At 35.1% G+C, this 12,930-nt stretch overlaps 2 protein-coding genes across 6 annotated transcripts in view; one reads left to right on the top strand and one right to left on the bottom strand.

The window, feature by feature from the left end:
- LOC113061540 (protein bicaudal D homolog 1-like) overlaps positions 1–1,823 on the bottom strand; it is a 29,458-nt gene extending 27,635 nt beyond the window's left edge. For all 5 annotated transcript variants that reach the window (XM_026230717.1, XM_026230715.1, XM_026230716.1 and 2 more), the window contains exon 1: positions 1,274–1,823. In XM_026230717.1, coding sequence (XP_026086502.1) covers positions 1,274–1,489 — 216 coding nt within the window. In that variant the 5' untranslated portion in view covers positions 1,490–1,823. The remainder of the gene's footprint in view (positions 1–1,273) is intronic.
- Positions 1,824–4,552: 2,729 nt separating this feature from the next.
- On the top strand, positions 4,553–11,554 carry LOC113061539 (solute carrier family 23 member 1-like). Its single transcript, XM_026230712.1, has 12 exons — positions 4,553–4,735; positions 5,362–5,505; positions 6,422–6,579; positions 7,754–7,913; positions 8,099–8,280; positions 8,759–8,879; positions 8,954–9,110; positions 9,266–9,519; positions 9,789–9,953; positions 10,473–10,581; positions 10,705–10,800; positions 11,047–11,554. Exons 1-12 carry the CDS (start codon positions 4,688–4,690, stop codon positions 11,310–11,312), a joined length of 1,860 nt encoding a protein of 619 aa, XP_026086497.1. The 5' UTR covers positions 4,553–4,687; the 3' UTR covers positions 11,313–11,554.
- Positions 11,555–12,930: the final 1,376 nt, after the last annotated feature.

Genomic DNA, 12,930 nt, shown 5'->3' with positions numbered 1-12,930 from the left:
TCCACAAAAAAATTAAGCATCACAACTGCTTTCAACAACACTGATGATAATAATAAATGTTTGAAGACTGGAGTAATCCTTCAGCTTTGCCATTAAATAAATAAATTACATTTTCAAATCTATTCAAATAGAAAAGAGTTGTTGAAAATTGTAATAATGTTACAAAATATTACTGTTTATACTGTCTTTTAAAATCACAAAAATGCCACCTTGGTGAGATTTTTTTTTTTTTTGTTTTGTTTTTTTTAACTTCCAGACCCCAAACTTCAGCAATGCAGTGTAGATTAATACAACAAAACACCCATCAATTACGACACATTAGATTAAACAATTCAACACCCTAAGCCTTTATGTCTTCATTAACATTGACAATCAACATTAATGGATAAATAAATGCAACCAAAGTTCCTGGATCACTGTAGCAATGAGAAAGTATCCTGTTCCATTGCTTTTGGTCTAAATGTTCCTCTGTCTCTCTCCTTTCATCCTTATCTCTTCATCATTTCACCTCTCTAAAAGAGTCCATTTGTCCCAGATATGTTACACTGTGCTCGATCGAATACACTTACAAAACAGCAAAGGGTGTCAACTTTGGATGGCTACTGTATACTCCATATGCCTCACTATACTTATAGTTGAGGGTATAAGAAAAAAACTTGGGCTGATGTTTGAGGGTGAATACAGTATGATGCACTGAACTGAAAGTGTATTATAACAACACAAACGATACATACAAGCATCGCACATTACTTGCATAACACTAACAAGCCAACATTTGCTTAGTTATGACTGAGTTTTATACAAACCAATAAATCTACAATACAATTTTGCTTAATATATATATGCCATATTGAGTAAAAATCTTATTGACTGACGTTAGACACAGATACATAGAGAGAAGACAACATTTCCCAGCAGGGATGGACATTATGGGCCAATGGCCCAAAAAACTTACAGACACACTAAATATCCTTAATATACCTGTGAGCTGTGACACCAGAATCAATCCCTCTTGAGAATGAAAATTCAGTTTGATTGAACAGTATTTTAAAATATACTTACAAAAAAGTAACAGGAAAATACTGTTAGAAATAAGTACTGTTAGTGAAAGACGGCTTTAAATACATATCAAATATTATTTGTCTGTGCGTGTATCAATATTAGAGAGAGAGAGAGTAAAATGAAATACATCTCTCTCAATTCCAAATGTATTGTTTACACACACATGAATAAACACATATACTGTACAGCAGACCATCCGAGCTGTGTTTACCTCCTGCAGCTGCTCTAGCTCCTGTTTGAGAGCCTCTTGCTCGGTCTCCAGCTCCGCGTACTGCTGCTTGAGCGTCTGGTTCTCCTCCAGCACCACCAGACCGCATTCCGCAGCCCGTATCTTCTCCCGGTTCGCTTCAGCGAGCTCTCGAGTCAGCCTCTCTACCTCGGCCCGGTAATGATCCACCGATTCCCCGCATCCGCCACCGGCTGCCATAGCCTCCGGTCTCCGGTCGGGTGAAATCTCTGCTTCCTCCGTTCCCGTCACTCTCGCGCTCTCAGAGAGGCGGAGGCTGCAGGAGGAGATTCAGGTGGATGCTGCAGTCCAGCCGATGCGCCTCCTGTTTGCTGTTGCTTAAATTATGTTTACACTAGTGGCATATGAACTAGACTCGACTTCTTCACTGTAAATAGTGCCGTGATAAACTGCACTGATGTTCCATCCCTCAAAGACATTTTTTTTTTCGTTTCCAACTTGCATTCCAATATTTTGAGGAAAAGCGGCGCCATCTACCCGGAATGCAAAGTGGGCAGAAGTTGATGTCTCTCAATATGTGACGTCACTCCATATCCCCACCCCTAATCATTTACACCGTCGTTTTTTTATTTTATATTTTGATACTGTATATTATATATGTAATATACAGTAGGAGTAGGCTATATATGTAAAGTTCAATAGAAAATAGTAATGCTAATTATAATTAGTTCCATCATATGTGTTAATTATAATAATACATTCTAATAGTGGACAGAAGTATTCACTATTATTATTATTATTATTATTATTATTATTATTATTATTATTATTATGTTTCGTGTGTATAGCCTACACACACACACACACACACACACACACACACTCACAAACGCATCACATATGGTTTCAGGAATATCAGAAATTCTCAGCTACATTGCAACACTTATTATTATTATTATTATTATTAATATTATTATTATTATTATTATTATTATTATTATTATTATTATTATTATTATGTTTGATTATTATTAGGGCGAAGGTGTATGAAAACATTGCGCCACCTGTTGGACAAATAAATAAATAAAATTTTTAAAGACGAGCAAAAAAAATTATTTGCAGGCATGAAAATGTATTTCTTTCTTTTTTCTTTCTTTCTTTCTTTCTTTCTTTCTTTCTTTCTTTCTTTCTTTCTTTCTTTCTTTCTTTAAAGGCTCTTAATTATGCATTGGTCTTAATTATGCATTGTTTATATAGGCGGCTGGTCTTTGAAAGTCCAATCTTTATCTATTATATTAAAAAAAGTAATCAAGAAAGACTTTGCATGAATAGTCATGCAGATTCATTGTTTAATGGTGTGTGAAGGTTTTCTTAATCATTAAAATCTGAGCTATAATCATGAAGATTCTGAAAGTTACAAAGTAACCCAACAACTTTAAGGCCACAAACTCCACAGATCCCAAGAGGATTATAAACTATAAAACTGTAATTTACTGTGTTTCTACTGCCATTGAAACAATCACTGATCACTGAAATTAAGATATTTGACAATAATTGCTACATAACTCCTTTAGTCTCTAGCTTACTTAAGCTGAATGTAACACTGGATGTGACACATTCCTGATCCAGAAGGCACTTGAATGAAGCATGTCTAAGTACATTATAAGCATAAGAAGTAAACAGGCTAAGAAAAAGACCTCACTGTACTTCTGTCAGTTTTTCACCAGCCTGTGTGTGATTTCGTTTTCTCAGACTTTGTGGCACATCTACTGGACTCTAGTGGAGCTTTTCAAACATAATAATTTGATTAGTCAGGATATCAAGCACATCATTATGTGTGTGCAGAGGTGAAAAATCACATGTGCATTATCTAGAAAACTTCCTTTTACAATCATTAACGCATGGGACTTTCAAAACTGTGAGATTCATTTCATCCGAGGAATGTCCATTAAGGTAAGTACTAATGAAAGAAATGTACTCATGTTCACCAGAACGATTGGATTTCTAAAAGTAACAGCCCACTGGGCATACATCAGGCTGGTCTGATGAAAGAATGATTGGATGATTAGGTTTGTCCTGTCACTATCTTAAATAAATCTCCACAATGAGAGGCATGTGATACATAGTATTTGGGAAGTCTTCCACTAGCCTGGTTCAGAGACCCTCACTGGAATGTAAAACCATGCTCACGTTCATTACTCCTTGCAGAACATTTGGCATATACTAAATCATTTATTCTAGTTTGTTGCACATTTACCTCCAGTAAATGTTTCTCATACTAGGTTTATTTCTGAAAATGAGTTTTTTTAATAGGCACATAGCCTAAAGATTGGGAAGTGTGTGAGAGTGGTTGAGGAGTCTGATGGCTTGGGGGAAGTACATGTATACCTCAAATGACCTGCAAGTGGCTTTTAGATAAAAACATCTGGCAAAATAATAAATGTTAATATAAATAAGCTGCAGGCAGTGTATGAAAATTCTCAGCAAATAATATCTTTATGGTATAGAATGATAAAAATATTATTTGTACTGTGGATTGTTTTTTTTTATTTATTTATTATTATTTTTCTTTCCAGATCTAAGGAATACTTAAAATACTTAATAAAAATTATATATGCTGTAAAATGATTAATCGCGATTAATCGTATCCAAAATAAAAGTTTTTGTTTAGATGTGTGTGTACTGTGTATATTTATTACGTATAAACATAAACACAAACATACATGTATATATTTTACAAATATTTACATGTAAATATATATTTGTATATATATTTATATTTATTATATATATATATATATATATATATATATATATATATATATTAACATTTTAAATAGAAACAAAACATATTTTTCTTAAATATATACACGCAGGTGTGTGTATTTACATTTACATAATAAACATACACAGTACTCATGCATATATTATGTAAACAAAACTAACCTTAATAGTTTTAGTTAACTATTTTTTTGCTAGATAAACCTGCAATCAAGTTACTATGTAAACCCAGCAATCATTCAACAACTTTAGAGGATCCTTGCCCTGAGATAAGTAATAAATTATTCACTTTTGAAAGAAAGAAAGAAAGAAAGACTTTGAAGATGCATTGCATGGTGATTAACATGCATGCAAATATACTGGTGGACATGTACACATTAGTGTGTGTTAGAGTGTATTCCTGAGCCAGAAGCCAGAGCAGCACGTGGCTCTGGTCAGCTGCCTGCTAGTCGTGGTGTAATTGAGTTCACATGAGCAGCTGATAGGTCCCACAGCATTTACAATCAGTGGCAGCATCCCCAAACCCAATCCCGTGTCTCTGTTTTTTCCCCTCCTTTCTCTGCTCTCTTCTGTTTTACGCTGTTCTTAGCTCTTGCCCTCTGTCTTATTAGAAAGTGTAATACCTCTGTTATAACACTGTCTCCTGCCTCCACACTCATGGCTCCAGAGAAAACCAGTGACGGGTTGGACAACCACGCATTTGCTGTGAGTAACCTCCATTAACAGAAATACATTTTAGGCAGAATTACTAATTTCTTTCTTAAATTAATCTTAGAGCTTCTGGAAGATTGAATATACTGTAGGAACATTGCATTTCAAGGGACTGTGATCATGAGTGCATAATGGGTCTTGCTTTTACTGAGTAAATCTAAGTTATAGCAGACTTTTGCCAGGATATGAGATCCTTAAAATCACACAATTATAAAAATGTGATAATTTTTGAAAAAATGTTTATGTCTATGTTGTAACCAAAGATTTTAATCACTCTTGATCATGCATGTGTTACTCATGTTTGTTATTGTTGTCATGCTCAATGTTTTAGTGACTGGAATGTGGAACTGGAGCAGTGTGTGTGCGTGTGTTTATCACTCACATATCATGACGCATATAAAATTTTTCTTTTAAAATGTCATGTAATAATAATTATATATGTATATTGCATTTTGATCAATCAAAAATAAATCAATAAATAGATTTGGGGAAGGGGGGCTACTGTTTTTTTAAAAACATATAATATTCACATGTGCAAAGTGAAACTGATGGAATTAGGAGAGGGTGTTGATTGAAAACAGCTAAGCCAGAAACTGAATTTTAGTCTTTTCTGACTTTAGGTTGATGGTATAGACCATTTCTGTGAGTTACCAGAGAATAAAAATGGAAGTGATCACTTTTCTGAGGAGGGAGACAGTAACAAGCTAGCATATTGTGTCACTGATATTCCACCATGGTACCTTTGCATCTTTTTGGGGATTCAGGTAAGTGGCCTGCACACATCTACCTGTGGAGCCAGTTATACTTGTGCAAAATGTTAGATTTGTATGATAAAATTTATCTTATACTATCAGTCCTTTAACTCAATTCCAATCTACCAATCTTGATTAGAGTGTGCACTATGAACAGCATTGTATTCATCAGTATACCAATAAAAAAACAGTTCCAATGTACAGGTGGAACAAAAAACAGTTCCAATATTACATTTCCAAAAAATCTAAAACTACACTGAACATTTTTAATGCTTGAATATAAAGAGAACGATTCAGGATTTTGAAACCCCAAAATAACAAAAAATTAATAAAGCATATTTAACCCTGTAAAGCATGACATATTAAATAATAGTCCGCATTTTATTTTTTTTGTAAAGGAACAGATTATTGAACCTTAGACAAATGAAAATGAAAAGAAAATCTGTTTGTGTATGTATTTTTTTTTTATCTGGCTTTTATGGCCCATATACTATTCAATAGTGAGAACATGAAGCAACAAGCATTTTATTCAGAAGCCCAAACTGAGCAGATACTGTGCATGCAATTTGCTGCAGTTGTTATATAAATGGCCAGAAAAAATAGGTGAAATTATGATAGCTTGTAATGTAAATTAAAGAGATCTTTATAAAAATACTTATATAATATCAAATAGCAATTGTCACTCTATGTCTCCCAATAATATGATTTCATAAGATGATATTTAAATATTGAACTTTTCAACAACGTTTTGATCATATTGGCCATTTAAAGGCCTTTTTTTAATATACAATTGAACTTATACTGATTTCTAAAATTCATGCAAAACAAATGCATTTTCTCTATTGGTGTAAGACTTTTAGTCTTCACTGTACATAGAATGTGTTACAGAAAGAACGTACATAACAATTTCTCTCCATTTCTCTGACAGCACTATCTTACTGCTTTTGGTGGCATCATAGCCATTCCTCTGATACTGTCCCAGGGCCTTTGTCTACAGCATGACGGACTCACGCAAAGTCACCTTATCAGCACTATCTTCTTCGTGTCAGGGGTGTGCACCTTACTCCAGGTTACTTTTGGAGTGAGGTAAGGTTACTTTATCACTCTCGGCAGAGTCATATTTCACAATCAAATAACAGAATTCAGAAACAGTGCCAGAACCAAGGCCAAGGTCAGTGCACCAAGTAGGAAGATATGTAATGACACGTAAAGAATATTTGAAGGATGAGGTGTAGTTAAACAATGAAACACTGTTTGTGTTCTGTTGTGTTCATCTTCTTGAATCATGCAGTGTTGTGTTGTGGTTACTGAGACACATGGGACTGTCCTTGTCAATTATTTAACCATGGGTGTTTAATTCTATAAAAGTTTGTTTGATTATAAAATTACCTTGGTTTTCTGAATAATGTTTATGATGCAGTTTGCTTTGAATTAATTTATCCAACTATTACAATAAAAAGTTATATAAAGAGTTATTTATGTTCCAGATAAACCGTGTCCCAAGACAACAATCCAAAGATTCAATCCAAGGGTTCATAATAATGTAGGCTTAGCAGCAATGTTTTCACCGTCTGATAAGCCTCTGCACTAGGCTGAAGTCCTATTGCATTCTTTTGTTGGTGCTACTTGACCCAAATAATAGGCAGAAGAAATCCTGCTATGTTAACTCTACAGATCTTCAAGAGCATACTATTCAAACATGATGGATCCAAATCAGTCTGTTATTGAAGTACAGCAGCCAGAAACATGTAGGACTTTGGTCAGAGGGATTCCTGCAAAAGCTAAAATCCGTAATAGGATTGGGAATTTTTCATTTTTTTATCTTGAAGTTCAGCACATTTTAAATCCACATTCCTCAGGCCTCTTAGCTGTGGAGCTCCCTTTTGTGTGAAGCAATAGAATTATATTATAATTAATTCAAGAAAAATGTCTTAATACCCCTTAAACCATGCAAATTACCTTTTGTAGGCGTAACTGATTTGGTGTAAGACAGCTTTACCTTGTTTTTGACCTGCTGAGATGGATTAAATACTTACCTTTTAGTGAGGAATCAGGGAGGTTTGAGAATGACATACTAAAGTTGTCAAGTTGACAAAAGGGTTTGAATGTGAAATTCAATTAATTAACTAAAAAGCAGAGGGTGGAAAGACACATCTCAACAGTAAAAGTCAGAAGAACCTGAGAACTTCTTGAAAAGAAATAACAAAAACAACAAGCGCTAGATCTTTGGTGACAAGGCTCTTCTTTTTCCTAATGCAAGGTTACCCATTCTCCAGGGCGGAACTTTTACACTCCTGTCGCCCACCATGGCTTTGCTATCAATGCCTGAATGGACCTGTCCAGCTTGGACGCAGAACGCAAGCCTAGTCAACACCTCCTCCCCTAAGTTCATTCATATTTGGCAAAGTCGAATGCAAGTGGTGAGTATCTCAATAACTGATAGACTCTCTATGTACGGACTCATGAACATATGAGACTCATAAGTAGATCCAAATAGTTATGACACTTAAACCACTCACATTTAAAAATACAATGGCTATACTGTTACAAATTATATCTTAACTGTATAATGCTAAATTCAGTTTCTGTTGTCGTCTCTACACAGCTCCAAGGCTCGATCATGGTGGGCTCCCTATTCCAAGTGCTGGTGGGATTCTCTGGTCTAATTGGCCTTTTCATGCGTTTCATTGGGCCTTTGACCATTGCACCAACTATTTCCCTAATCGGCTTATCACTATTTGACTCCGCTGGGATGAACGCAGGACACCACTGGGGCATCTCTTCCATGTGTGTTCTTCTCAAAACGAATCATCATTAATGAAAATATGTAAAAAATATATACTACACAGCACATATTTTGCTGATTTTGAACAGACAAGCACTCACATTTAAGGCTACAGTAAACAAAACACCCCAAAGTGATGTAACTGAGTCAAAAATAGAGTAGCATATAAACTGATTCAAACCTGTGAATCATTTATGTGAATTGGTTCATGTATATGAATTGTCCAAAAGATCTGATTCACTAGAAGGAATCAGACTACCATCTGAATATTGTAGTTCAGGTTGTAGCCTTTTGACTTTTAGTTAGTTACTCCCCAATGCTGTTCCCACAATAGTAGCTTGCCAATATTTTAGTTTAAGTCAAACTCTCATGTTCAGTGTTCATTTCTGGTATACTGGTTGATATAGTCTCTGGACATGTAATGCTTTTTTAAACTTGAGCTGTCAGAAAGCCGTAACACAGTCTCATTGTCCTCCGCAGGACGACGTGTTTGATTGTGATATTCTCACAGTACCTCCGTCATATTGCCATCCCCTTCCCCAAATACAGCAAAGCCAAGAAGTTTCACACCACCAGGATTTACATATTTCAGATTCTGCCTGTAAGTCTTATATCTGTTGTCTAGATATTAATGCTCCTTAAAAATACGTTTATAAGCAAGGTGTGCTTTCTTAGGTCCTGCTAGGAATCACTCTGTCATGGTTGATTTGCTACCTGCTGACGATCTACAATGTCCTGCCCTCAGACCCTGATAAATATGGCTATCTAGCTCGGACTGACATTAAAGGAGATGTTATTGGCAGGGCGCCTTGGTTCAGATTTCCTTATCCAGGTATTTCAACCAGCACAACTAAGAGCAATAAAGTATTTTATATGCCCATATCCTTACAGGAATCATAGTTTATTATTGCTGATGTATTCTCGGATAAGCTATTGAAATCTTTTATATATTCTGTTTTTTTTATGGCTATGTAACTGTATTCCCAGGTCAATGGGGAGTGCCGACTGTTAGTCTGGCAGGAGTTTTTGGAATCCTGGCAGGGGTCATATCCTCCATGATTGAGTCTGTGGGTGATTATCATGCCTGTGCCAGGTTATCTGGTGCCCCACCACCACCAAGACACGCCATCAACAGGGGCATTGGCATTGAAGGCATCGGGTGTCTACTGGCAGGTGCCTGGGGAACAGGCAACGGAACCACCTCCTACAGTGAGAACATAGGAGCATTGGGTATCACCAAGGTACAGTAAGTTTTACTGGTCAAAATGTAATTTGAATATACTTCACAATGATTGCATAGGCTCACAACACTACTATCTAATTTTATGTATTTATCTTATATGTGTGTGTATATATATATATATATATATATATATATATATATATATATATATATATATATATATATATATATATATATATATATATATATATAGATAGATAATATATAAATGAGAGAGAGATTGTTTGGCATGTTTTCTGTGAACTATGACCTTTCATCTTTTTTCAGGTTGGTAGTCGCATGGTGATTGTGTGCAGTGGCTTTGTAATGATTATAATGGGAATGTTTGGGAAAATCGGAGCCATATTTACTACAATACCAACACCTGTTATCGGAGGAATGTTTCTGGTCATGTTCGGGGTCATTATGGCTGCTGGTGTATCAAGCCTACAGGTAAAAACAGTACTGTTAATGCAAAAGGGAATATATCAGGGAAAATGTGAGATGTGCTCAAATAAAGTACCAACACTACCATTCAAAAGTATAGGGTCAGTGCAAATTTATACTGTATTTAGAACTCTCTTAAGCTCACTAAGGCCAAATTTTTTATCAAAACTATAGCAAAAACAGCAATATTGTGTAATATTATTAATTTAAAATAATTATTTTACATAATATATTTTAAATAGTAATTTATTCCTGTGATGGCAAAGCTCCAGTCTTTAGTTTGATTTGGTGCTCAAGAAGCATTTCTTATTATGATCAACATTGAGAACAGATGTGCTGCTTAATATTTTAGTGAAAACTTTTTTTTCAGGATTCTTTAATGAATACAAAGTATTCACTTGAAATATTTTCCAACATTACATTCCTACATTATACAGTATTGCAACATTATATTCATATTTTTTTCAATATCAATATGCTTCATATGATATTTTAATATCATGGCTGGTTTCCATTTTTTAATAGTATACAGACATGAACTCTTCACGCAACATCTTCATCTTTGGATTCTCGATGTTCACTGGGCTTGTCATTCCCAACTGGATAATGAAAAACCCAACATCCATTGCAACAGGTATTTATTACTATGATCAGTACCAGAACAACACGTTACAGACTCTTTATACGTACAGACACATCTGCTGTCAAAACGAATTATGCATTCCAAATATGTTTTCTTTCTTGCTTTCTGCATTAGGAGTTGTTGAACTGGACCATGTACTTCAAGTGCTTCTGACAACAAGTATGTTTGTTGGAGGATTCTTTGGATTTCTCCTTGATAATACAATACCTGGTGAGTTCTGCTAATAATCTGCTTCAATTACTGTGCCTATTCCTAATGCACATTGAAAAAGACACTTATTCAAGCAAAAAGTTTCAATTTAGAGTATTATTGTACACTGTACTCCATGCATCTCCCCTTTGCTTTATGTATGCAAATGTAACAAATAAAACATTTTAATTGATAAATCTGACTAATCAAGCAACTTTTGAGACTGTGCAATAACTGTTTATTAATATCTGTTTATTATACCGGCAGGAACAAAACGTGAACGAGGCATTATTGCATGGAAAAAGGCCCACCAAAATGAGTCAGACAACACTTTAGAAAGTGATGACGTGTACGGACTGCCCTTTGGAATTAATAGCTGCCTTTCCTCCTCCACATGGACAAAATATGTGCCCTTCTGCCCAACACACAAAGTCAGCAGACAGGATGACACACCATCCAGTTTGGATTCTTTGGACACCAAATCAGAAGCCAACAAAGGTGATTCACACATCATAGCGGGGGTGGCACTATAGTCTGTGATGAGGACTTCCATCTTAAATAAGTAACAAATAAGTCACATCTAGAGGTACGGACTGAACTGTGAAGGCAGCTACCTCCATGCACATAATGGAACTTTTCATCTGAAGCTCTACTGTGCAAAGATCTGTCTTTTTTTCATCTCTTTGAATTATCTGTAAACAATGTTAACATGAATTATTTTTTGTATCTTTTCTTTTTCTAAATAGTGCTCTAGGAGTGATTTCAAATAAGGATGGGAAGTGCCTCAATAGAAAGCAACTGTAAACATTTATTCATAATGTCTTGTTTCTTTTTTATGCTTATCATTTTAAATGAAATTGATTATATATTGCTGACAAACTGTATATTGCACTTTGTACACATATTTTATGTTTTAAATAGATTATTTTTCTCTTCATTTTACTTTAGATGTCATATGTAAGGAATAATTGATGACGGGCTGTTGAATTATTAGAAAAATAATGCATAAAATATATATGGGTGTGTGTGTCTGTAACCCATCATCTCAACTTTTTATAAATAAATGTCACCATATACTGCATATTTGGCAAATTCGTTCTCAATTTGGCAAATCTACAGTATTTTACACCCTGGAAGAGAGCAGAAGTCAGCCTACTGTGTGTACCTCTGTCAGCTTCTTGAGCTCAGATGACTCCGGCTTTTACATCTGCCAATTCTTCATTTATTATGGAGAAATTTACCATTTGTGGACTTCAACCCTGTCAAAAGGATCTATTACACAGAAGCACAAAAACATATTCAACTTATTGATGCAAGGCATGCTTTTATTGCTATTTGATGCAATTGAAATTTGACTGCATTACTGCACTGGAGCATTGAAAACGGAACCGTAGCAGCTAATTTGGGAACGTAATTAACTAAAACTAGCACTGCTAACCTAATACTGTTTACTAACATGACACTGTTTTCCAGGAACGAGCTATTTTCCTTTATCAGTAGCGGTGAGGTAGTTCAAATCGCGAATCGGTTCATTTGGACGCTTAATCACAATGAATCGCTAAGTCCTGCGCTGATTTTAATTGCGATATTCAAAACATGATAAATGGAAAAGGTACAAACATAAATGTTATACACAAGAAACTCAGTTTTGAAATTCACGCAGTAAATCTAATATGATGCCATTTCTGCTTTAGACAAGCTAGGAACACAATTTATGGACAATAAATCCCTTAACAACTCTAAGGAGATCGTTAAAATACACATGACGGACACATGCTGAAGTATTATCTGGATTTAAAGGGTCCTCGGAGGGTCTATATAAACCAGTTAATGGGGCCACATGAATGAAAAACCTTATTCTTATTCAGTGTTGAGGTGGCAGTGACCAAAGTCCAGAACAACAACAACAACAAAAAAAGGTATTCCAATGCAAAACTATACCATAGGCTTAGCTGAGACAAGATTTTAGTAATAAATCAAGTGGATACATACAGTATTCCACCTTTTTTTTTTATTTGTCACCCGGTTTTTGTATCCCACAAGATGGCGCTAAATAACAATAGTTGATACATTCATTCAGCTCAAATTTCCTATACAGTCTATAACACTCCATTGTCAATTAACTGCAATATTCACACCTTTACAAATATA

Source organism: Carassius auratus, chromosome 43 (genome assembly GCF_003368295.1).
Source record: "Carassius auratus strain Wakin chromosome 43, ASM336829v1, whole genome shotgun sequence".
Classification (NCBI taxonomy): domain Eukaryota; kingdom Metazoa; phylum Chordata; class Actinopteri; order Cypriniformes; family Cyprinidae; genus Carassius; species Carassius auratus.
Note: the sequence above shows the minus strand (reverse complement) of the source record. Positions and strands in the feature narration are given on the sequence as shown.

Excerpts from the sequence above, each read along its gene's own strand:
- LOC113061539 (XM_026230712.1), top strand. The coding sequence starts at position 4,688 with ATGGCTCCAGAGAAAACCAGTGACGGGTTGGACAACCACGCATTTGCT. Across the intron at positions 5,506-6,421 it reads GCATCTTTTTGGGGATTCAG|CACTATCTTACTGCTTTTGG; the intron begins GTAAGTGGCCTG and ends TTTCTCTGACAG. Across the intron at positions 10,582-10,704 it reads CCCAACATCCATTGCAACAG|GAGTTGTTGAACTGGACCAT; the intron begins GTATTTATTACT and ends TTTCTGCATTAG.